The 25,650-nt window shown below is 49.5% G+C and overlaps 1 protein-coding gene across 10 annotated transcripts in view; it reads left to right on the top strand.

The window, feature by feature from the left end:
- The window catches only part of MSI2 (musashi RNA binding protein 2), a 379,910-nt gene that overhangs the window by 218,868 nt on the left and 135,392 nt on the right, over nucleotides 1-25,650 (top strand). For all 10 annotated transcript variants that reach the window (XR_004326623.1, XM_032498440.1, XM_032498445.1 and 7 more), the window contains one exon: nucleotides 22,751-22,799. Coding sequence is in view for 9 of the 10 variants with exons in the window: in XM_032498440.1 (XP_032354331.1) it covers nucleotides 22,751-22,799 (49 nt within the window). In the remaining variant the exon portion in view is untranslated. The remainder of the gene's footprint in view (nucleotides 1-22,750; nucleotides 22,800-25,650) is intronic.

Raw genomic sequence — 25,650 nt, 5'->3', positions numbered from 1 at the left:
AATTTTCGTTTTAATTCATGCACGTTCGCCAGGCCTGTCTCCGTCTGTTCCATTGATTGTCCCCAGTTGGCTTTTCCTAAGCTGTCATATAAATCACAGTTCAGGGGTGGCTTAGAGACTGATGTGAGTGTAAGGAATTGAAGAGAACTGGCTGGGAGTTTTGTTGTATTCAGCTACCAGAGAGTGATACCCACTTGGGGTGAAATATCAATAGTTCAGGACAATGAGGAGTTGGCAGATTACTTTAATATATATGCTTTACTCGATTTCCTGATTAATTCCTTTTTTTAAAATTGAAGATGTTATTACACACAGACACATACACATTTTGCTAGGAAAAATAGACACCAAAATGCTAATAATGGTGATTTGTGTTTTCCTCTTTTTGCTCGTTGGCAGTTTCCACGACATACATGTAATGCGTGTATTAAAAAATAAATGTTTTATGAGCCCTCTCTTGTAACAGATTAGGTACAGTACCTTTGTCACCTAATCCAGAATCACTCCCCACCTCAGCAAGAGTCCAGGTCTTGAAAGTCCCAGAGCAATTGCTCAGCCCCCCAAGCCGCCCTTTACCTGCCAGCCAGTCAAAAACTAGTCATGAGTCCTTGCTCTCAGGTGAGGGGCAGAGAGGCATACGATGTGGCTTCTGTTTACAAGGTGCTCATGGTTTGGGGAGAGAGGTTTCTATTCAGACTTTCTCTTCCCCTGACCGTGACTCTGACCTCCACATTCCCCAGAGTTAAGTTTCTCCTTCATGACGCTGTAAAGGGAGCTGATGTCAAGGTTGTTGCCTCCGGGTCCTGCTGCTTTGCTGAGAAGCCCCTCCCACCCCTGGTCTCACTTCCAGCCCCCTTGTTGAAAGCTCTCAAGCTGTATCCTGCTGTCATGGTCTTAGAACATGGCTCCCAGAGCCAGTCTCCCCAGGTAGCGTCATGGATGTCTTTGTGTTGTGATCTTTCTTCTGTTCTCGCCTCCAGAGGCTGGACCAAGGTGTGTTCCCATAAGCAGAAGGGCTAGAGGGAATTCAGAAGAGAGTGATTAACCAGTGCGTGGACTAAGGGGCGTGTTTCAGTGGGGGACAGAGAGACCTGAGGCTGGCAGGCTGGGTCGAGGCCAGCTGGTGTGGGACCATGAGTGCTGGAACATTTCCCTTTGCACACTCAGACACATGGATAGCTCAAAGTGGTCCTTCAAGGAAAGTAACCAGGCCTCACTGAGTGGAACTGATGACAGGGAGCAAAGATGGTCGGTGGTTGCAGGGAGAGGTCGTCATGTGGTAGGTTCAGACTTAACGATGACAAGGTCCTGAAACTAAGAGGGATGTAGAAGAGGTAAGAAAGGGTGCAGTGGAGGTTGCATCAAAGGAAGAAATGGCAGAATGGAGCAGGGTGGCTTGGAAGAGGGGCGGGATCGGTGAGAGCATAAAGCTTTCAGCCCATCGGAGGTTGTGGAGTTTTGAGGGGAAGGCACATACATTTGCGTTAGAATGTGTTGGGTTTTGAGGTCCCAGAATATCCATGTGGCAGGAAACCAATGGCAGGCAGAGGAGGGAGGCTGGCGCTCTGGGGACAGGTGTGGGAGGAGACCCCAGAGAGGTGGGTAACTGTGGAAGCCACGTTCTCTCATGGGGAAGAGCTCAGATGGAGAGAGTGGGCATGGTGGTAGTGCAGGGTGGATGACAACCTGAGGACCTGTGGGGTGGGAGAAGAAAGGGGAGTCAGGGAAGGTTCTAGAGAGAAGAGCGGGACCTGTGGTGCCTCGAGACCCTGGAAGCAAGACTGTGCAGATGAGCGTAATGGAAGCAACAATTGCAGTTAAGCTCTGAGCTTTCCTGTTTAATAAAAGAGGGAGGTTGCTTCCAGATTTGTCCAAACTTAACCGTCATTCCCCAATACGAGCAGATTCCTTGCTTTCCAAAAGAATGCCTCACCAGAGTTCCTGGAGCAAGAATTTGTATGACTTTGTAGCATGTGTGCTACTTTGCATGGGAGGGGATGCAGTTTAAGGTGAAATTTAAGGTGAAGACTGTGTTTGTACTTGTTTGAGATGCTTGGGTGGCATCTGGGTTTGGGGAGGGGAGTGTCGTATATTTATCCCAGAGTGAGTGTGTAAGTCGGGGTGGGGCGGGGGACACGTGGAAACAGACATGGAAGTAAAAGCAGTTTCCCTGAGACTCCGTGGCTGTGGATTTCTTTCCCTGGAACCAAAGAGAAACTTTAATGAGTTTTTCCTTTGCAGGTAAAGCACAGTTCTATTCTGTAGCTGAGACTTTTCTAGGTAAAGCAGCTTTCCTTTTAACCTGCCCTCCTCAGGCCTGTCCCGCTTGCCTCCGGGGCCCCTCTCCTCCTCCAGACTCTCTTTAAAATAGACTTTCATGCATGAGGGAGCATCATAGTGTAATACTCTTATCTTCACATGGACCCAGCAGGCATTTACAAAAGGACAGTGGGCGAGCCTCAGATATCACCGTGGCCGGGGAAGGTTCTTTGAATGTTTCCTTTCGAGACATTCCCACCTGGGTCTGTCCGGCGTGAGACCCTGACAGGGCAGTTAGCTGCGCCCCCAGCCCCAGTTCTCACCCCTTGAAAGGCGTTTCTCAGGCCCCCGACTTGCCTCCCTTGTGGTGGGCAGCAGGTGGCAGCGCGTCCTGAGGACTCAGGGAAGACCTGTGCGGTTATTATGGCTCATTTGGTAGATGAGAGGAATCTGTCATTTTCCGTGCTGTATTTGTCTGCACAGAGATGTGATAAAGATGGCTGGCGGCCTCTTTCATTCTCCAGATGTCTCAGGAGCGGATTGACACAGCTTCTGTAGTTGGCTGTGGGTCCTCCCTGTGGTCCTGCAATGTCACGATCCGTGGGGTGCATGTGGTCATTGCACTGTCCCCAAGGAGCTCCACCCTGGCCTTGGAGTGGGGAGAGGGGAGAAGGCCGCCTGTGGGAGGAGGCCTGTGGACTGAGGGCCCCCTCCGCATACTTTCCCGAGCTCCTTGAATGTGTCTAGCCCATTTGATTCGAGTTGAGCTGAACTGGAAGCTTGTCTGTTGTTCCTGTTGAGGGAAAACCTTCCCGCACCCTCCTCCATGTACAGGTTACAGGACACGAGGTTAGCCTGGGCGACCAGGAGGGAAGGCAGATTCTGACAGCTCGAAATGCATGGAAATGGTGTGTGCTGGCGCCAGGTGGGTATGCAGAGTGATTTTTAAGCAAGTGCGAGTCTAGCTCTGACCCAACCTCCTCATGCCTGGGAAACACATCCTGAGGATGCTGAGGTTGCTGTGCATTGACATGGTGGCTGTTTTCTTACAGTTGAGTCCATAATGCGTTTGGTATTAGGCTATGAGAAATCTTTTCTTATTTCTCTTCCTTTTATTTCCCCTCCAACTTTTATGATGAGTCGGTCTTTCTCAGTCTCCATGTCTCTCGTCTATTTCTGTGTGTCCCTCTCTGTCGGTTTCTGTCTCACTGTCTGTGTCTATAGTCCCCACTCCCTCTCCCCCTACAGTGACCAGAAGCACTAAGACTAGTGCTTTTTCCTACAAATGCAATGTGCTCTCTTCAAAGTGGGAGTCTATGTACTTATTCCAAAGATCTCGCTTGTACTCTGAGCATTTTCAGAGCTTTCACTGTGAACTCATATTCAGACTCTGTGGCATTTTCTTCTGAATATCTTCACTGGTGATAAATCTTTGGCCTTTGAAAGTGGATGTGAGTTTTGGAAACCATCACCAGCCTTAGCTCCAAATGACTTGTGGCCAAGATTGATTATGCTGTTTTTGGACCACAGTGCAGCAGGACTATAAAATAATGAGACTAGTTGTCTTGCGTGACTTGGGAACTGACTAGAAGGACATCCCCACCCCAGTCCACCCCCAAAAAAAATCTCAAAAAAATATATTTGAAGTCTTAGTGAATAAAGCAGAGCTTTTCATGGTAAATTCTTTGAAGGGGACAGTGGCCATTTGGTGTCCATCCTGGTTCGTTTATCAAGCAATCGTTTATCAAGGGGTTGTATTTTATTTAATCTTTGCTGTACATTAGATGTCAGACCAAGCCGGCTGATGTGCGAGATACAGGGCCAGGGTCATGTACGAGTTAGTGAAGATCTAGTTTGGGGCACAGTGGCCAGCAGAAATTGTCCTTTTGGAACTCTCGCTGCAGGATAGCAGGGGCTGTATTTGGGAGCACCAGGGGCCAGGACAGAGGAAAAGCCACGGAGTGCATCCTCACCACCCTCATGAGGGCAGCTCAGGGAGGGCCACTGCAGCAGGCCGGGCCAGTTCTGCATTGATCGGAGTCTAGCGCCCCCTGGACCACACACTGTGGCCACACGGCCCCTTCCTGCTGCCCTCGCCTGCATGGACTCCTCAGACTTCCGGCCCCGCGGTGCACAGAAATTGGGGTATCCACACTGACATCCTATTCTTCCTCATCCTGCTCCCAGGAAAATCAACCCGCTTGCTACATGAATGACTAATAAAGTGAAGACTCAAGCCACAGGAACCTTAAATCTCATTTTGAAATGATGAAGGCACAGTCCATCTGAGGGCTGATGTTTGGGGTCCTCAGTGGGGCTAGAAAGGTTTAATGCTGGCTGCGAAGAAGTCCAGGAGTGGTTCCTTTAGGGAGAGAAGAAAAGCTGCACCATGGAAAATAAGACCCCTGCTAGAAGGCCATCCCCAAAGCCTGTATTTTGTCACCAAAAGTGATGTGTTAGTTCTAAATGGTGTCAGCTGTGTGGGATGGACATGACGTGGGAAATAAGAGTGCAGCTCACACAGATATGCAGATGAGTCCAGGGGGACTGGTGACGGGGCGATAGGACCTGGGAGACATGGGGCACCTGCTGACGGCCGAGAGTGTCCTGGGAGAGGAGGCCTGCACCTGGCTGGCCAGGGTGCTGCAGGGCTGGCCCCTGGCCCTTCAGTCCTGAATCCTAAGCACAGTGTCATCCTCAGCTGAATACGGTCTGGGGTCCGGGTGAGAGGTAGACCCGAGTCAGATTGGCATCCGTCGTTGCAGAAATCAACAGGGATCCCAGGGCCGCTGCCTCTGTCTTCCCAGTCTGAGAGATGGGACAAAGCGCTGCTCCATGAAGGGGCTGAGGATTAATGAGCTGACGTCTGAAGACTGCTTGGGAGATGAACTGGAAGCGCTCAGTATTCCTGTTTCATCTGGAAGTCTGAAAATAACCTCGCCGAAGCGTTCTGATAAATACTAAATCGGGCTAGCGAGGGAGAAATTTCAGCTGTCTGGAGACCTCTTAAATATTTTCCTCTCAAGCGGAAAGGAGGAGTGAGGGAGAGACTTCTGCAGGAGCCTTCATCCCCACATTATCCCGCCCGCAGAACGTGGCATCACGGGGCGGGGCGAGAGGACGCCTTGATGCTCCGGGGATGCCCGGCTTGCTTTTGCTCCTTTAACTCTAGACCCAAGACATTTCCAACCACAGGAAGTCCCGCCAGTATTAATTCAGTTGTCCCGCCAGTATTAATTCAGTTGTCCCCTCTGGCAATGTGAACACTTTCTGGTTTTTCTAAACTTTCCCGTCCTTCAAGACCTGGCTTCCTTCCATCTTCTGCTGGGAAAGCAGTGCCTGAGGATTTAGCCAAATGGCGATTTCTCCATGCCTCTTGTTCCTGCACTTCGTTTTGCCATCAGCCACTGTTTTTGTCCTTTGGTTTTACATGTCTGTTTCAGCTTGCCTCTCCCGCCCTGGGGCGTGGGAGGCAGAAGTCGTGCCTTGGTGACCTGTGCTGGGCCTGCCACATACTTGTTGATTGTCTATTAATTCTTTTTTCTTTTTTAATTGAAGTATAGTTGATTTACAATGTTATGTTAGTTTCTGGTGTACAGCAAAGTGATTCTTAAATGTAGCTTTCCTGCCGCTGCCCTGTCCCGGGCCACTTCCTCTCTTCTCCTTCCTCTGTATCAGTCTTTGAGACTTGAGCCACTTGGGTGGTAGCATTTTCTTTCAGCCTCGTTGGGAGCTGGTATGGATGGTCCTGGGTAGGGAGGGTACCTGAGCCCCTGGCACCTTCCTGATGAGGGGGTGTTGGAGGGGATGTTGGGAATGGGGGCTTCATCCCCACCCAGCCCTCTAGTTTCTTCCTACCCTGATTAGCAAGGTGCTCATAAGCCCTGACTGCTGGTATGAGGTCCCAAATAATCCTGAGCTCCCCACCCAAAGCTCTGATGCTTCTCTCGCTTGCTGGTGAAGGTACATGCATCTGCAAATACCTTTCAGAAAATAGGCATCTTGTGTTTTTTTGTGTAGTGTTAGCCCTCAGCATGTAAACTGGCATGAGGAGCTGGCAGTTTGAATCCCCAGAGTCAGCTCTCGCCCCGCTTCTGCCTCTCTCCATCTCAGTCACCTGGTGGAGGTGTGCCTGCCACTTACCCAGCAAACAGGACTATCTGGAAGGTGGAGAAGACACAGGCCCTGCTCTCAGGGACCTCACCCTTCAGTAGGAGCACACCTGGTCATACAGACATAAGGGTGCTGATCCGTGGAGCACAGAGTGTGAGTTAACAAACTTAGGGCAAGAAGTGACTATAATGCAAGATAAGGCATGCATTGAGCTGTTAGCCGTCCCCTCCGTTCCCTGCCGCTGCCCACCCAGAGACAGGCACAAGACCGGGTGAGCTGGAATAGCCCTCTCCTCTGCCTGCATGCCTCAGATGGGGCTCCTTGGTCGGTACCCCAGGCCACGGGGCTCCAGTCCTGTTATCCCAGACCAAAGTCATTCTTCCACAAGGGATGCTTCTTGGGTCTGGTGTGCCTTGAGGAGACAGGTTCCCCTCTGCCTTGTTCTCATGTTCGCGGCGTTGCCGTGTCCTGCAGGTGATGGGGTCCGCTAACCCTCGGCTGTAACCGTGGGCAGCAGAGGATTAAGCCCCTGACCCCTCAGCCTCAGCTGGCCCTGCCCTGTGCGCTCTCCTTCCCGTCCACTTGGGGAGGTTAGTTTCAGCCGAGACAGACTGTGGGTTCTCTGATTCCACTCATGCCCCCCGGCTCCCTGCAGGAAAGCCCGGATGGAAGCCTGGCCCCTCCGTGGCTCATGTGGCCCGGGCCCTCACTGATTTCCCTGCTCCCCTGGCTTATATGTCTCCCCAGACCTGCTGCTCCAGCGCCAGGCCCGTGGGGCCTCTCTGCCTAAAAAGCCATCCTTCCTTTTCCGTGACAAACTGTCTCCTCTGGCCAAGTTGGTGCGTTTTCACTCTGAGTTTTCAGGGCCCTGGAGGATAGGAAGGAATGATTAAAGACCACAGAATGTCTGCGCAGTGCCCCTCTGTCCCTCGGACCCCCAGGCGTCAAGTCTTCCTTGTTTTAAAATCACTGTGCCTATGATGGTCGACACTTAGTAAATACGTGTTGATTGAATGACTCTGAAAAATGAGTGAATGCATTCTAAAGGCAGCGCCACTGCCTCTTTCTGGATGAGGGGCTGCCCAATTGCTGAATGAAAAGAGCTGGCCAGCCCAGTCATTAGGGCTGGAACTGGCACAGGACGGGAGCCTAGGCCTCTGGGCAGCTGTTGACTTCTGGCTAGAGCCGCTTTTCAGGTACAGGACGGCACAGAAGGCCTCTGACTAGCTTCGAGCTTCTGACTCAGGTCCGGAGCAGGAGTGACCTCAGTGAGTTCATTTCCTCACCACAGCACTTAGAGGCTGAAGGGCATGGGTCCGGGCTCGGTGGGAGGTAGCAGAAGCCGTCTCGTGCTGGCACACGCCTGTTTCTCTTGCCTTGGCTGGTTTTCCATGCTTCTGAACCCTCGTGGCAGGGCATGGCTGCCCCAAGTGTGGCAGGAAGGGCCAGACAGGTGTTCAAGAAAGTGGCCAGTCCAGGCATGTCGTTTCATCCTCAGTCCCGCTTGCTCAGGTGAAGCCAGCCTCGCCCCTGGTTTTAAGCTCACTTCGTGTCAGTGTCAGTTGAACTAGGAAAGACCTCGGGTACCATGAACAGCCTTAGACGTCTCTCCTAACCAGCTCACCGAGACGGTGATGATAGGGGAGGATAGCTGTTTAATTATCCGGAAAGCTGCACAGGAGTTAACTTCCCTTAATGCTCGTAACAGCACTGTGAGGTGGGTACCAACTTAGAGGCATAGTAACAGAGGCACAGAAAAGTTGAGTTACCTGCCCAAGGTCACAGAGCCAGGGAGCAGCAGAGCCAGAATCTGAGTCCAGGGAGTCTGCCCCCCTCCAGAGCTTCTAGTCATCCCTGCCGAGACATGTCCCATCAGCAGAGCTGGGACCTGGGTCCGGGAGCCCCAGTAAACACTGCTTGTGGACACAAGCATTGTAGGCAGAAGAACGATGATGCCTTTTATAAACCTACAGTCCCATGATGTCCACAAGCCAATGGGATTTGGCAAAAGACAGAACCACAGGTCCTTTCTTACATTTACAACTTGGTGGTGGTGATGGTGGGGGGGCCCTTTACTCTAGTATCTGAAAGGAGCCCAATCCCCTGGGCTCTCAGAGCCTGTGGCCAACTCCTTGGGATTCACCTGTGACTGTCAAGGGCCGGCTCCTGAGTGCCACACAGCACCTAAGGTCTTCCAAGGCATCTTGGCCCTGGAAATGATTGTCACTCTCTCAGAAATCTGCGGCCCTGGAGCTAAAGAGGGGAAAATTACAGATCTGAGCAGTTGAGGAGCAATTTAATTAAAAACAAAAAGAAATGTAAATGAATTAGCCAACAGTCTTCATGGGGCAGCATCACTGGCAGAGGAGGCCCGTGAGAGGAGGAGATTAAGGCGGCCTTTTATTTATTAAGTTCCGTGGTAATGGAACCCTTAGGCTTGACGGGGTGAGGGTTCCTCGCAGTCTGGCGTGTGGCACGCATTTGTCTCTGTTAATTTACACAGGGAAGGGTAGTCAATCTAGGAACGTGCTGCTAGCTTCTGTGCTGTTTCACAGGGGTATTTAAAGTAACAGCACCTGACAGTTTACCAGCAGCTAAGAGGTTTTTCTGCTTCAGGAAGCAAAATATTGTGTGAGTTGTGCAACATGTATAAATGATTTGAAGAATTAGGGTGCAGCAAAGAGTACAGTTTTCAGCAAAGAGCCGAAGGCTTCGTCACATGGTAAAGTTAGCGAGTGGCGAGCGGGCTGGAGTGGGTACAGCGCAGGTGAGCGGTGTGGCTTGCTGTCCGTCTTTAATTTCCTTTCACCCTGGCCCCAATTTGAATTGCCAAAATATGTTAGATGGCGGTACGTTATTTCATTTGCCTGCTTTGTAGTTCCTCTTTACCTCAAACAGATGAAAAACATGGGACTAAAGCAAATTGACAGCTCTTGAAATGAGAAAGATCTTTATCCTTCAGAGTGTTGATGTAGAAATAAATAGAAGAAAAACATGCTTGTTGGGTCTTGAAGCAGCTTAAGTTGGTACCTTTTTTTTTTTTTTAAGGGTAGATGAAGGTTTTTCCCTCTCCTGTTTTCTCCCTTAGGGAGTTGTGTGCTTTGGGGATTAAGTAGGAGGTTGGTTATTCTGTCAATACTCATTTGCAAAGATCTGAGTCATGGTCAGATTTTTTTTGGGGGGGCGAAGGGGAGGTAATTAGGTTTGTTTCTTTGTCTGTTTATTTAATGGAGGTACTGGGGATTGAACCCAGGACCTTGTGCATGCTATGCATATGCTCTACCACTGAGCTCTACCCTCTCCCCATGCTCAGATCTTAACTCACAGATCAGGCCGGATCTCCAAACAGGCCAGAGGTGTGTCCAAACCTCAGGGCCGACAGAAGGAGCATGCGGCTCAGGTTGATGTCATTACATCCAAAATCTGTCAGGCATCACGGTTACCCTACCCCAGACAGCATGGGGACCAACTAAAATGTCAGGCGTGCTTGCTTTCGACAGAGTACCCCCAGCTCACTCTATCCCTGGTCACCCCAAGCTGCCAATAGCCCCAGTTACAATTATGACAAGTGTCGGTAAATACATTTCCGCATGTCTGAAGTAGTAATAAGTACAATTTGGTGTATGAAATATGGCAAAAGATTTAAGATCCGTGTTTTGAAAACTGAATGAAAGACAGGGCCTTGATAGCTTAAAAAAGAAACAATGGAAACCACTAGATTTGAGGCTCTTTTCTATCTGAAATTTTTTTCTTTATCCTGCAAAAAAAATACTTCTGAAACTCAAACAACAAGCACCATGCAGTTATTTTTGCATTAGTTACTCTAGGAGGTGCTGTAAATTTCCAGGGCCGTATATGAAGTTTCTTGAGATCCAGGGAAGATGATGAGATGGGGGCAGTGGGGACCACCAACATGGATATTCATGTGACACAACACTATTTCCCAGTAGTAGATGCCAGCGCCGAATAGGAGACGCAGGTAGGGGCTAGATCCTTCTACTACAGGCGTACCTTGTTTGTGCCCATGCTATCCAAATCAAGAGACGTTAGGGCATAATTATTTGCATTATGCACTGATCTGCCACTGAGTTTCTTGATATAATGAGCCCCCTTGTGGCTTTTAAAAAATTATTATTTTAAATGTTTAGTTTTTAATAGTGTGGGACTCACAGAAAGTTGTAAGAATAGTACAAAGAGCTCTTGTGTACCCTTCACCCAGCTTCCCATGATGATAGTATCGCCCATAACCTTAGCACGTTGTCAAAACCAAGAAATTGGTGCTACGACATCATCAGTTTTAACAGGCACTCGTGGGTGTGCGCGCGCGCGCGTGCGTGGCTGTGTGTGTGTGTGTGTGTGTGTGTGTGTGCTGTTCTTTGAAATTTTATCACATGTGTAGATTTGAGTGACCGTGATCACAATGGGATACAGAAGCGTCCCATCATCACAGAGAAATTCCTCCTATAATAGTTCCTCCCTTCCCCCACCCCAACCCCTGGCGATGACTAATCTGTCCTCCACCACTGTAATTTTGTCATTTCGAGAATGTTACAGAAATGGAATCATACAGCATGGAATAAGCCTTTGAGATTGACTTTTTTCAGTCAGCACAATTCCCTCGAGATCCGTCCAAGTCGGGTGCCGCTGGTTTATTTCTTTTTATTGGGAGGAGTATGTGGGATGTGCCATGGTTGGCTCTGCCATTCTCCTTGCTCTCTGAAATAGGGTTTATTTGCATGAATATGAGTCATGACAGCACAGCACAGAAAGCCAGGGACCCTTAGGAGAGTGAACCTCGCTCATCCACACTAAGTTCACTAAATTGGAGTTGGTGGTCGTGAGCGCAAAGTCTGTTCCTCCATTATCAAGCCCTAGTCTGACAGTTGCTCGCTGAGCGCCTGCGTGTGCTGCGCACTGGCGATAGCATCGGACAGTCACTGGCCACCCACTGAGTGCTCTCCTGTGTGTTACGTCACTAGTTTCTGCTTCTCCAGGCTGGGGTGAAGGCTGCCTGTGATCTTCACCCCTTTTCCACACGAGGAGACTGAGCCACCAGAAGCCCCACGCAAGATGGTGCGGAGGTGGATGTGGTGGAGCAGAATGGAACCCAGGACTCCCGAAGCCCACCCGGCTCCTCTGACCCCGCTGCTCAGTTTGCCTGGCATCGCCGACAGCCAGTTTGCTCCTTTGCAAAACAACTGGGCTGGACGCATGTCTTTCTGGCCTTTTCCGGCTCAGATATTTATGATCCTACCTGAGGAAGAAGTGTCTTTGCTGAGTGAGCAAGTCCTTTAGCCCTTGTTGCTGCATGTGAACTTGGCTCTCAGCTGCATTCTGTTAGCCATTGTTTGAAAAATGCTTTGGGAATTTAAAAGTAAAAGTAAGGATTCCTTAAAAAATGGTCTGCAGTACAGACCTTCCTTTCTTTTGCTGCTGTTTGGTAAGGTCCTGGGGTCAGGGCTTGAATTCAGCCACCCAGGAGTCTTCTCAGGGACCTGGGGGCGGGCTACTTTAGGGACAAGAGTGCAGGAGAGATTGGCTTTCATGTGGCCCAAAGGGGAAGAGTGGGAGCTTCCCGAGATGCCATTAAGCCCCATTAAGAAGCTCTGGGGTGAGTGGTACTTGGTGCCCTGAATCAGGTGCCTGATGCAGTTTGCAGAATTCTGTCCTGTGCCAAAAGTGGGCTTCAGGTCAGAGGAAGCTGCTATTTTGGGCATCTGAGTGCTATTGCTCCTGAATTCAGGCCTGAACAGCTCAATGGAGGGGTGGAGCAGAGATGCTCTGAGTTTTTGAAGCTCCAGAAAGGGTTCAGAGGAGCCTTGGAGAAGGGAGTCCTGCACTGGGTGGGAAGGGGAGAGGTGACCTCTGGGTCTGATTCTGAGACAAACAAACCTCCATTCCTCCTCGACTTGAAACATTCACTGCAGGTCCCCTGGTGGTGGAGAGAATCACAGGCTGGTGGAGAGCAAAGGGGGACCGCTCTTATGACCTCTGGCAGGTCACCTCCCCCTCTCCAGGTGCAGTCAAGGAGAGGAGGGGGCTTTGGAATCCAATAGACCAGTCTACCTCCCATCCCAGTGGTGGAGTGGTAGGCAGGCACCATGGTGTGGGGGTGTCAGGAAGCCCAGGGGTCATTTTAAACCCAGATTCTCTTCTTCTGTGCTCTGCAAACAACTCTGTGTCAGCCAGACGGGAGAGCCTTGATAAATACTAGTTAGTGAATAAATGTGTCACCTTGGCCAAACTCTCCCTCTCCCTCATTCTCTATCCTCGCCAGCCAGTCTGTTAAAGGGAGAGGGATGGAAGGTGCCTGAAGTCCTCTCCCAGAGGGTCACACACCGCAAGTTCCATGCCCCAGGGCCCGGAGATGCAAGAAAGCCCTCCATCCCATCATCAGGCCATGCCATTTACCCTCCCTACCTTCCAGGCTGAAAAAAGATGCAAGTTGCCCAAGGGACTGAAATCAGGATTGGAACCTAGATTCTCCAAGCCTGCAAAACTCCGTTCCCCCCTCTCCGCTCCCCAAGCGTGTGGCTGCAGCTACGCTTGTCACCATTCGAGATTGCATTGGCCACAGGAGATGTGGATGATTTTTCCATTCGGTCCTGATGTTTATTTCATGCCCATCAATATCAGCCCATATTAGGACAGATGAGGTGGTTATTTACAGGCTGTGCATTTTCACACTTGGTAATTATAAACCCTTCCCCGCTTCGGTCAGACTCGTGGAGATCTATTTTGGCAATTAGCAGTTTAGTATTTGTTTAATGGGAATGCAAGAGAGTGTTACGGCACATCAGTGCTCCGCTAATGATTTGCCTGTCTCCTCCGGAGCTGGCAGGTTTGGGCCTTTTTCACGGTAGGTGAGGCCTGATGGGGAGAGGCTGGAGAGGGGGAAGAGGCGCATTAGGCGGTCTGCCTGTCCCTCCCCCGCCTGCAGGCGCACACTTGCATGCCTGCGTGCACGCATACACTCACAACCAGGGCTGCAGACGGGCCATGGATTTCCAGAGCACAGCAGCCGCCATGCGAAGGCGCCTCACACGAGAGGCCGTTAGGCCAGATGCCATTTCCGTGTGACAGCTGTCAAGCCTGCCGGAACCAACTGCTTCTCCTTCAGCAGCTCGTGCCTGGCCCCTTCGCAGCCTCCTGTCTAATCCTGGCTGGGATGTCCCCAGAGAGAGCCTCCTGTCGTGCCCTCCAGGTGGTTGGTGCTGGGCCCGGGCTTTGCCGGCACAGCCAGACCGGAACCCCCACCTCAAGCCGAGGTTGTACAGGCAGATTCTTGCTTCCTTTGCTCTGTGTTGAGATGGAGTCTCCTGGGACTGCTGGTTTCCTTAGTGGCTGTCCCTTGATGTGACCCGTCTGCAGTGAGAAGACTCACAGCATTGGGCGTGGCTCCCCACTTAACAGTGTGGGCAGTGTGTGTGCGCGCGCATGCGCACACACATGAGATTGCTGGGGTGGGGCAGTGACTTGCAACAGATCTGTTATGATGAGAGTGTCCTATGCGTTAGGCACTCACCACCCACCACCTTCTGAAGGCTTCCTAAGACTCTGGGAAGCGGGTCTCACATCAGGAACTGGTGGTCTGAGCCCTGGACTCAGTTCTGAGACCCCTCCGCCAGTTCCAGCCCTGCCACTGGCTTGCTCTGTGACCACGGAGCAGACAAGTGAGCTCTGGGCTTCTAGAACTTGCCCATCTAAAAGGAGGAGACCCCTCCATCCTCCTTGTTTCCCTTTGTCTCTCTCTAAGCATCCCCTTCTCCCCTGAGCCTGCCAGAAGCCGTGTACAGCTATCTCCTTGGTTACCTCATCACCTCTCTTAACTCTTTGGTAGAGTTTTAAGGCAGTGTTTGTAGGTTCGCTTAGGAGACAATGAATGGCACTACACTAAGCCCCAGGGATTCAAAAAACAGAACAGTTAAGGGCGACTGGTAGATAGACGTAGGGATGCATCTGGTTTTAAATCTGGCTCCACCATTTACTGCGTGTGTGTGATCCTAGGCAAGTCACTTAATCACAATGAGCCACAATTTCCTTACCTATATAATGGGTGTGATAATATCTACCTCAGAGCTATTGTGATAATTAAATGAGCTTTGTAAATTGCCTTTTAAGCTCCAGTAAATGGTAGCTATTACAGTAGTCATTATTTCGGGGGAAACAGTTCGTAGCCGAGAGTCTGATATTTACTTGCGGAATCAGAATCTCTGAGCAGGAGGTTTGGCCTCCCTTTATGTAAGTGAAATATCTGAATCTCCAGCATAGAGTCATTTGGAGACCCCACACCCTTTAATTCCCATGGGAAATGGTTTATAAATTCATAACTACTATCTGATGAATACTGGGGTTGGTTTGTTTTTGTTTAAGTTAAAGGGAAAAGGGAAGACCCTGCAAGAATTAAAAAAGAAAAAAGAAAAAAATAGGGCCGGTAAAGAAGAGTCTTTGTCAATGGGAATAGAACATTCTGCCCATCGTAAGACTTGGGAGCCTTCTGTGAAGAGTTTAGGAAATGTACTTAATGCCACTGAATTGTTTATCAAAAAAGGGTTAAAACGGCACATCTTACATTATGTCTGTTTTACTGTCAAGAAGAAGTTTGGGAGGAACTAAGCAGACTTTTTGTCTTGTTACTCAGTTAAGACATAGGTATGAGTTAAAATAGACAAGCTTTCAGGTGGATGCAAACTAGAATTTTTTGAGTTTTAGAATGAAGGAAAAAGCGCCTAGCGGCGGCAGGACCAAAACAGTGAGGAGAGCCCCGGAGGAGCCACTTGTGGCAAAGGGCCTGCTGGATCTGGACTTGGGCAGGGGACAAAGGCCAGTCTTTAGGCTGCCAAAGATCCAGGTAAAGCCCTTTTTATGGGGCCCCTCTCCACACATATATGCTGTGATTAAAGTTCAGCTCAGCTGTGTTTAGCCATTTGGAACAGTGGCTCTAATGACTGCACCCTGGAATCACTGGGGGAGCTTTAAACACTCCTGTGCTGGGCTCCCGGCTCTGGAATGCTGATTTAACTGGTCGGGGTGTGGCCTTGGCAGCAGGGACTTTTTTTAAGTTCTTTGGGTGATTCTGGTGAGCAGTCAAGGTTGAAAAGCACTGGTGGCAGATTTCAGTGTGAACTAATGGGATTTTCCCACCTGCTCCCTTTCCTCCTCCATTCTTCCTCTTGGGCAATGATAAAAGGTCAACCCTCCTCACTTGTTGTGGGAATGGAGCCTACCGAGAAGTCTCCTTTCCATAAACTAGATGCCCTTCTTGAGCTCTGGGGCAGGAGCGGAGTTGGGTTTGTGCAGGCTGGTTGGAGGAGCAGCGGAGAGCGGTGCCATCCTATGTTCAGAAACGATCCCGGGATAAGGCAGCCTCCGTCTCCAGCACGGATTCCAGGCTCCTTTGTCCTGGGCAGTCCTGCCTCGTCTGCGTGACTCACTCCACTCTTGTGGCTTTAGTGTCTTGAGTTTATAGAGCATAAGCAGGCCTGTTAAACCTCGCGCGCCGTAGTAGCACGGTATTGCGTTTATGGGCGTTTATTTAAACTAACGCTTGAAGCGTTTGAGTGGGAGCAAGAAGCAAAATTGAAGGGCATTTGTTCTGGGGGAGTTTGAAGAGCTGCGTTTCTTCTTTTCCTTTTCCTCTCCCTCCTTGTGTCTGACCAGATAATTTAAGGATCATTTGGAGTGCCGTTTCCTGCTTTGTTCTTGATACGTATGGTGTGTGGGCGTGTGTGTATTTGCATCCCAAGATGGGTAGGAAGTTTCTCAGAGTGCGTTGGCCAGCCACAGCAGAGCTCTGAAACATCCTCGCAGCACCGAGAATTTGCAGAGGACAAGTGGTGAATCTGATGCTCCTGGATGTTGTCCCAGCAGGCTCTGCAGTCCATTTCAGCATTCTAGGCAAAGTCTCTAAAAGTGGATCACAGGTGACCATCTCATACAGTTCTCTCCTTTCACAGATGGGACACTAAGGACTGATAAAGGAGGTGATTTGTCCTCAGGGAGCTCCTGGTGGGGCTGGGATTAGAACCTGGATCCTGCCCATGCTTGGTGTAGCACTGCCTGCCATGCTCAGCTGCATCCCAGCTCTTGCCAAGTTATTTATTACCAGCAATGCTTTTCCCTTTTGTTCCTGGGAACTAGTTTTCTGTGTCCCCAAATCAGGTTCACTCACCTGCTGTCTACATGGGGAGCCAAAACCACAGGCAGAAGTGGCAGTGGTCTGGGAGCACACACTAGGGCCCCATCCTTTGGCCAACCAACCTGACAAGCAGAATTTCTACCTGAGGAGCGTCTTTGCTTTGTGACTTGAGAGGGTTCATCTTCAGCCAGTACATGAGCTGGGCTGGCTGAAGTCTAACCTCTGGATATGGTCGGCATCTTCTGGCAACTTCTAAAGTCACCCAGCAAGAATGTCTGGCTCACAATAAATCTTTTGACTCATTCTCAAGAGGGTTCACTCATTCATTAAATGAATTAGGATTAGAGAGGCATCACCCACTGACTTGAGTGCTTATTACTGCAGATTTTCATGGTGCTCATTTAGTGAGGAGTGTGTTGCCAGTTTCTCTTGGCATTTCCAGGATCTTGGTCTCCAACCTCGCTGCCAGGGTGAAATTTAGAAGTGGCCCCTCCACACCCTGGTACCTGTATTCCACTCAGAATGTAGAATCAATAGTTGAATACTCAGCTCACGTTCCACCTTTTACCTCCTTCCACCCCTTTTCTTGCCTTCGTTCACTGTCTAGTACTATTTGAGACTGCCTGTGTATCTTCTTACAGACCAAAAGCTTTTTTTTTTTTTTGAGAGCAGTGACCATGTATGAGTTACTTGTTGCCACAAGAATGCTGTGTAAGAAACAAGCACAAAACCTCAGTGGCAGACAATAGCTGTTTATTTTACGAATTGAGAGGCCACTGGGCACGGTTCTGCGGATCTTGGCTGAGCTCAAGCAACGGGCAAGTGACCAGCTGTCAGCCCCTGTAGGTTGGCCCCAGCTGGGGCAACTGAGGGGACTTGGCCCTCCTCCATTTGTCTCTCATCCTCCAGCAGGCTGGCCTAGGCATGCCCTTCTCATGGTGACGGTGGAGGTGCAAGAGAGAGCAAACCGAAGCACACAGACTCTCCCAAGGCTGGGCCCCAAACAGGCATACCACTCTCTCCACCTCTTTTATTGACTGTAACTAGTCAAGTCCAGATACACAGGATGGGGAGATGGATTCCACCTCTTTGAGAGAGGATCTACCAAATTACAGGGTAAAGGGTGTGGGGCAATCCATACACCGTGGACCTATATATAATCTGCCTCTTATTTGGACTTAGGCTGATGCTTTGCAAATAGCATATGCCTAATAATTACACGTTGCATTAAAGTAAGTAAAGTTAATTTATTAGATTTTCTAATCCAGACTGAGTTGGCCAAATGATGGAGATACTAGCTGGAGTTGATCTGTTAGAAGGAAAGTTTCTGTCATCCTGGGAGAACCCAAATTTTTCCTGCACTGGGTGCAGGGACAGCTTGGTTCCCACTAAGAAGTCCCTCTTCTTGTCATCTTTTCCATCATAGGTTCTGCTGTCGTCATTTTCTGGATTTTGGCGTGTAGACGTCTGAGAGACGGGGAACACAGAGGGGAGACCCATTGCCACACTGACGTGCCTTGGTTGCCTCTGGAAGGGAAATTTGGTCCATATATTGAGCACTGAGTGTCTGTAAAAAGGAAGAGGCAGTTCTGTCCAGTGGCTCTAACTTACGCTCTTATTTCTCATCCCTTAGAGTAGCGCCTGGGAAGTCAGGTCCACAGGCCGGCTGCTGCGTCAGCATCACTCAGGAGCTTGTTAAAAATGCAGACGCTGCACCCTGAATCAGATATCCTGCAGGAGAGAGGCCCAGGGGAATCTGTGTTTTTAGCAAGTTCTCCAGGTGATTCTGACTGGGAGGAGGTTTGAGACGCCCTGCCCAACCCCTTGGGCCATAGAGGCTGACAGCGTGGCTCCCCACTCTGGACTCTCAGACGTGGGGAGTGCATGGTGCACACCTCTGAGGAGGCCACGGCCACGTGATAGAGTTACATGTTAGGGACCTCCTGGTGTCTCACATCCCCAGCCATCTCACTTAAAAGTTACTTGTCCTGCTCTCCTGCTGTCGTTCACAAAGATACAGCACCGAGGATGCCAGGGCCACATTTTACACCTGCCTTAAGTTATTAGAAGGCATATCTCAAGGTTGGAACAAGTTCCATCTCCTCAGACAGACCTGGTGTGTGCCAAGACATGGGACACAGTCTGCTCAGGTTCAGACACCCCCTCTTCTTGCTCCCTCTCTCCAGGGACACCCAGGACTCCTAGGCTTGTGGGCCCCCACCTCTGGCACAGAGAAATCAGTATGGCTGGTAAGGGCACCGTCAACACAAAATAAATACCAGTGCTGATCACAGGGAGGAAGGTGACATTTCTCCTGGGTTAACGGGGTTTTCTCCCCGAAGTCGGAGAACTGTGTCCCGCCCTCCGACTCTTTTGTGCTCTTCTAGCACACTGAATAAGCCCGTGTGCTGAAGTTGATGACTGCCAGCCAACTGATCTACCTGTGTCTGTGTGTGTGTGTGTGTGTGTGTGTGTGTGTGTGTGTGTGTGTGTGTGTGTGTGTGTGTGTGTGTGTGACAGACAGACAGACAGACAGAGTTAGCAGTTACTCACTCCAGGGCTGAATCCCAGCTACCTTGACTGTGTCCCTCATTGCCCTGTGATGGAGGCTCACACAAGCCGCTTCTGTTTGATTCACAGAGAACCGTGAGAAACAGCCCCGTATGTGAGGCCGTATTTTTCATTCTATTCAGCCTTTGTATATTCAAATTCTTCCCGTTTCAGCTCTTGCTGTTCTGCCAGATTTCCATTGCATTGATGGCTTCTCTGAATTAATAAGTGTTTTGCAATCGCTGAGAAGTTTTCTCTCCCTCCAAGCACCGGGACTTACCCATACTGATTTTTTTTCTCCCTTTTCTCTTTCCTTTCTAGCTACTTCTTAGATGTTTTATTTTGTAAAGCGTTAATAGAATTTTTTTTCTTTCACCCTGGCGCTTTGTCTAGTCAGGAGGTCTTGGCGAGCCCCATTGTACACCTGGACTATGGAGGAAAGAGCTCTTTTCTTTACAACAATAGTTGCCCCCAAAACACACACAGCTCCTCCTCCTCACTCACCAGGGTGGAGAGAATGTTAGGAAGACAGCGGCAGAAAATGTCCAAACATAGGAAGGAAAAGAGGGACCTCGGTACACCCTGTGGAAAGGGGAGTTTTGAAAATACATTTTTTTTTAATTCAAAATGTTTACTTCCTAAGGGGAGCTGAGTTGCAGTACCAACACATGGCCAGCGCAGAAGGGAGGCTGTTTTTCTTACTGTTAGGCACTTTTAGCTCAAAATAAGGACTTGGCAAACGTCTCAGAAAATATGGCAATGGGTGCGAAACAGATGTCACATTTACCTGTGCGATACCCGGCAGGCCTCACCCGCCACCCACCTGCACCCCAGGCACTGGAATTCTTAACGAGGCCCAGGGTCTGAGTCTGCGATACCATATGCTCAAGTGTGACGGCTCTGTGTACAAACAAACCGGTTGATCTTCTGGTGGTTTTGCTTGAGGGGCGCACAGGAGGCAGACGGCTGTGGTGTGTGTAGCTTCTGCCGGTGTCGGGGGGACTCAGCAAGCCTGCTTGGCCAGGGCTGGGTATGGCGAAGGCACCCCTTCTCCAAACTGGCATCCCCTACTCCCCTCAGTCTAGTCCCTGGGAGAGAGAGGGCAGCTTCCTGCTGGAGGAGCAGTCACCATGCAGGGCCATTTTCCTCCCAGTAACTGACTTCAGAAATGGGGACCAGAAGGGGAAGGCCCCAGGAGCCTGTTTGTTCAGGCTCGGTTGCTTAGCAACGCAAGGGGGCCCTGACTCCAGAAGGGATTTTGAAGCTAGACCAGTCCCTTCGAGGTTTGTGTCTGGCTTGCCTACCCCCTCTTGCATTCTTACCTTGACTTTGCATTTCCCCCTATTATATTTGATAGCATCTAGAAAAATAGATTTGATTTGTCTGGAGGCACCATTTTAAACCTGGTTTTATTGCTTCGCCCGATGTCTTCCCCTCCATTGGAGATTGTCGTCTGCGAGGAGTGAGGAATGAATAGCCTCTGATTCCTTTTCTCAGCTGGCTTTGCTCAGGCCCCCAAGCTCATTTGTGAGCCTTTGAGCTCCAGTGAACAGTGCTCGGTCCTTCCCAGCCACACGCACACACTGAGATTGCTCCAAGCACGGAGCCCTTTGGCTAACAGTTTTGTCCACCTACAACCACTTGGTTTGGTTGTATTTTTCCTGCCAATCTTGTCCACAAGATACATGAGGAGATCAGGCTGCATACCTGGCCAGACAGGTACAGTCTGCAGGTAAATGGCTGATTGGTTTAGGGCAACACCTGCACTAAAGATGTGTCTTTTGTGGAGCAAATAAAGGATTGGAGCATGAATAAAAGGAGTGGAATTCAGAGCCAAATCTGGTTTGATAAGTGTGAGTTTCTTGAGATCTACATGGGACTTGAGTGTGGATCCTGAATGTCTAGAAATGTCTGTCTAAAAGGGTTGCAGGATGCATGGGAGGATGAGGAAGGGACTAGGAAGAGAGACAGAAGGATGCCTTTGCTACTTTCCTCTCTTTAATGTTTTTGAGAAGGTCCTAGCGTCAGTGTATTAGTCTGCTGGGCTGCCAAAACCACAGACCAGGTGGCTTAAACAACAGAAATTTACTTTCTCACAATTCTGAAGTCCAGGATCAAGGTATCAGCAGGTGGTTTCTTCTGAGGCCTCTCTTCTTGGCTTGCAGACGGCCACCTTCTCTTTTGAGTCTTCACGTGGTCTTCCCTCTGTCCCCGTGTCCAGATTTCCTTTTCTGACAAGGACACCAGCTGTACTGAATCAGGGCCCACCCTAATGACCTCATTTTAACTTAATTACCTCTTTGAAGGCCTATCTCCAAGTACAGTCACATTATGAGATACTGGGGTTAGGACTTCAATATATGAATTGGGTCGGGTAGGGTGGGGGGGTACAGTTCAGCCCATAACAATCAAGATGTTAAAGTTCCGTTGTTTATAACTGGAAACAATTTAAATATCCATCAGAAGGATAATTAAGTAAGCTATAGCTCCTTCTTCCACGAAGTGTTACACAGCTGTCAGGACAGTATTCACGGTACGTCACATCCATTAGGATGACGACTAGTTTTTTGAGAAAAGGCAGAAAATAACAAGTATTGGCCAGGACGTGGAGAAATTGGAACCTTTGTGTACTGTTGGTGGGAATGTAAAATAGCACAGCCACTGTGGAAACAGTATGGCAGTTCCTCAAAAAAAAAAAAAAAAAAAAAAACAACAACAACAAACTAAAATTACCATATGATCCAGCAATTTCATTTCTGAGTTTACACCTAAAAGGACTGACAGTGGGGACTCAAAAGACACTTGTACGCCCATGTTCACAGCAGCACTCTTCCCAGTACTAAAGCCCAAGTGCCCATCGATGGACAGATGGAGAAGCCAATGAATGGGATGTGGATGAACCTTGAGGACGTTCTGCAAAGTGAACGAAGCCAGTCACAAAAAGACAAATGCTTTATCATTCTACTTATATGAAGTATTTAGAGTCATAGAGACAGAAGGTAGGCAGGTGCCTGCCATAGACTGAGGGGACGAAGGGAGAGGACAGTTACTGTTTCCTGGGGATAGTTTCAGTTTTACAAGGTGGAAGATGTTCTGGAGATGAGGGGTGGTGAGGGTAGTCCGACGTTGCGAATGTGTTTAATACCACTGAGCTGAACACTTACAAATGGTTAAGATGGCAGTTTTTGTGGTATGTGTATTTTACCACCATTAAAAAAATTAGGAAAAAAAGATAGTATTCATGATAGTAGTCATCTGGGAATTGTTTGCAATATTGTGTTGTTATTTAAAAAAAAAAGAATGGGAAATTCCACTTATAGTATGATTTAAACTATGTTGAGGGCGATGGAGTACAGCTCAGTGACAGAGCATGTGAGATGTCCTGGGTTCAATCCCCAGTACCTCCATTAAAAAAAAACAACTGTATTGAAATAGGCATGGTTGGTTGGTTGGTTTTTAAGGCAAAAACTGAAGGGAAGTACCCTAGATGTTAACTGTGGCTGTGCTAGGTTGGAAAGATGGAAAAACAGTAATTTCTTTTTTCTTTCTAATATTTGTATTTTCAAATAATTTTTAATGAGCAACCATGACTTCTGTCATGGAAACTGCCACCCCCGTCCCGAATATATAATATTTTGTATATTTTGTTAAAATTCCTAAAGCAGGCTCTGTTTTGTACTTGTTTTGCAGGTGGAGGATGCAATGCTGATGTTTGATAAGACGACCAACAGGCACAGAGGTAAGAACCCCAGAGTGAGAAGGTTCCCCCTTCTGCCTCTCCTGGCATCCGTCTCTTCCCATCCCCAGTCCTGCAGACAAAAGATACAGTGACTGTTCCAAAGTCAGGCAGGTAGAGGTGACGTCTGTTAAAGATCTGGATTGATGGAGGCCCACAGTAGCACCAGGGGCTGATACTAGACAGTTAAAACCCCATTTCCTTTTGGCTCATGAACTGTCATTTAATTATGCAGCCACACCCAACACGCGTTCTGATAGACTTTTCTAATCCTGGCTTTCTGAGTCTTTGCTAAACCACAGCACTAAGCGATCCAAGTGGAAATTATTCACAGCAATTACTCAATTGAGTTCTCAATTTGCATTGAAGGAGGTGGTTTAGAAGCACACTGTCAATCTAAAGAGCCAAAAAACAAACAAAAAAAAAGCCTCGTCTAGGTTTATTCGACGTGTACAGTGAGTACAGACTTGAAAGTGCCCTTCTGTGCCTCTTGGAAGTTTGGAGGGCACCTGCACTTCCTGTGTTTTCTCCTGTGCTCTTACTGTCCTGTCCATGTTTTAGAAAATGGGTCTCATCTTGGGGTCCATGAACCCCTGAAATGACACACAAAATGTTTTATGTTTTTCTCGGGAGAGCCTTTCTAGCTCTGAATTGATTCTCAAAGGGGTCTTTGACCTCTTCCCACCTCACTCCCCCCCCCCCAAAAAAAAAGAACATGGTGAAATTATTGCCTTAAACAGAAAAATCGGTTGAATCTAGAAAATCCTCCCCAGAGGAAGCAGGGTCAAAAGTTACGGTTTAGCATTCCATGCGGCTCTTCTCCAGAAGCCCCTGGTTTGCAGGGGGTTCCTGTTAATGGGGTGTTCATGAGCAGGATTTCCGAAGGGGAGTGGCAGGAAGCAGTGTTCTTGAGAGAAGGAGCTGTGAACAGTGTTTCCTTGCCACTCGGATTGCATTTAGATGTTTCTTGTGTTGTTTACATTCTCGCTGTCACCTGTGATTAGAAGCAGTTACCCAGCCCTGACTGTGTGTCTCTCCTGTTTGGAGCAGGCAGGCTGAGTGGAAGGGAGGAAACAGCAGGATGGGAATCGTTGCTTGCAGGGGTGGGAGAAGGAGGGGTGTCCTGTGTGTGCCTGGAAGTCCGGCATCTCCTGCTTCCATCCACAGCATCCTTAAAAGGCAAAATGGAAAACTGGGCAGAAAACCGGGGCATCAGTGGTCTATTTGTTGGGAGGGGATGGGGAGGGAGTGGGGGACGAGGAGTAGGGGGAGGCAAGGAGAGAAAAGAATTGCTGACAGGTGTAGAAGAATCGCCTTTGTCTCCCGCAAGGCTCTGGAGTGAGAGCCAGGAGGCGGAGGAAGGTGGTGCGGGTGATGGCGATTCTTGATACCCTTGATCACCACGTTGATCTTTACAGTTAACCAGGCACGGCTTGCACATGCGTCGTCTGGCTTGATCTTCTCAGCAGCCCCAGGGGGGTTGTTGTGACTTTGGGGAAATCACTTAGCTGCTTTATGCCTCAGTTTACTCATCTGTAAAGGGGGATAATATTGGTACCTCCTTTTAGGATTGTTTGGAGAGTGTAGTACCATCCACTGTGCATAAATGTTAGCTATTATTACCATTCTCCTCATCACCACCATTTGTGCATGAGATAACCAAAGCTCAGAGTGGGTTGGTACCTTCCAACCCAAGGTCAGAGTAGAGACTCACACCTGGGCTGGCTGATTGCAAATCCTGCTCCTTGTTGTCTCCACACTGGGACGGGTTTGTTAAGGAGAGTGTTCTCGTCATTTATTTCAGGCTGGGCAAGGCCCATCTGCACGTGGCACCGGTGTTCATAATCCCGGAAGGTTCTTGAGCGGCTTCTAGGCAGTATTATTGTCATTCTGGTTTGAATATCAGTGTATAAAGGATTTTGACCTCCTGCTCTGTGTCAGGCCCTGTGTTGGAGGAGGTGATGAACCATCTCGTTTAACCCTCACAGCCGTGCAGGGCAAGTTTCAGGCTCACCGTCTGAGGGTCTTGAGAGGGCTGATGACTCTGGGCGTCAGGCCACCCCGCTGGTAACTGACAGAAGCAGGACTCGCACGCGGGTCGTCAGGAGCCCGGACACACCGCAGAGGAGGTGCCAGGGAGCGTTCTCCCGCTTCTAACCCAGATGCCTCCTGTTGTGGGGGGTTCTCTCCCCCTTCTCCAAAGGTGCTGGGCGCAGGGACATGGCGGTGGTTCCTCTCTGACTGGGTGAGGGACATGGTTCCTGTTGTGAGGGGGGGAGGTCATTCCACGGCCCAGCTCTTGGGGGGGGCTTCAGGAACGTCCTCGCTTCACTCCCCCAAGTCAAGGCTTCTGGTGGTGATGGCGGGAAGGAGGGTGGGCACGGCCCTGCCCGACCCCAGCCAAGACAGGGCCATGCCCGGCATCCTTCTGCCCTGACAGCGTTTAAGATTCCTGCGGTAGGTGCAGGACCCCTTACCTACCTAATTCGTGGAGTCAGAACAAGATGAAAGGCAGGGCCTCTGATTCAAAAAGTATTAAGAATTTCAAGATGACAGTGGAGCAGTCAACCAGGAGTAGAGAGAGCTCTTCTGAGCACTGCGCCCCATGCCCCTCCAGGAACTGGCCTGAGTGGATGTAGCCTGTGCCCGTGGGGCGGGAAAGAGAAGGCGGGAAGGAAACTGAGCTGGGGAGGCGCTGTGTCTAGAGGTTTCAACAGGAGGCCCTGACACCCTGCCGCCCCCTCCTCCTGCTCCCGCTGTTCTGTCTGTGTAGGGGGACTTTGGCCCTTCCACACTCTCCAGCCCCTCCGAAGAGCTCAGAGGAGTTTCTCTTTTGACTGGGTGCTGAGGCTGG

Source organism: Camelus ferus, chromosome 16, assembly GCF_009834535.1.
Source record: "Camelus ferus isolate YT-003-E chromosome 16, BCGSAC_Cfer_1.0, whole genome shotgun sequence".
In the NCBI taxonomy this organism is placed as follows: Eukaryota; Metazoa; Chordata; class Mammalia; order Artiodactyla; family Camelidae; genus Camelus; species Camelus ferus.
This window is presented reverse-complemented; position numbering and strand designations above follow the sequence as displayed.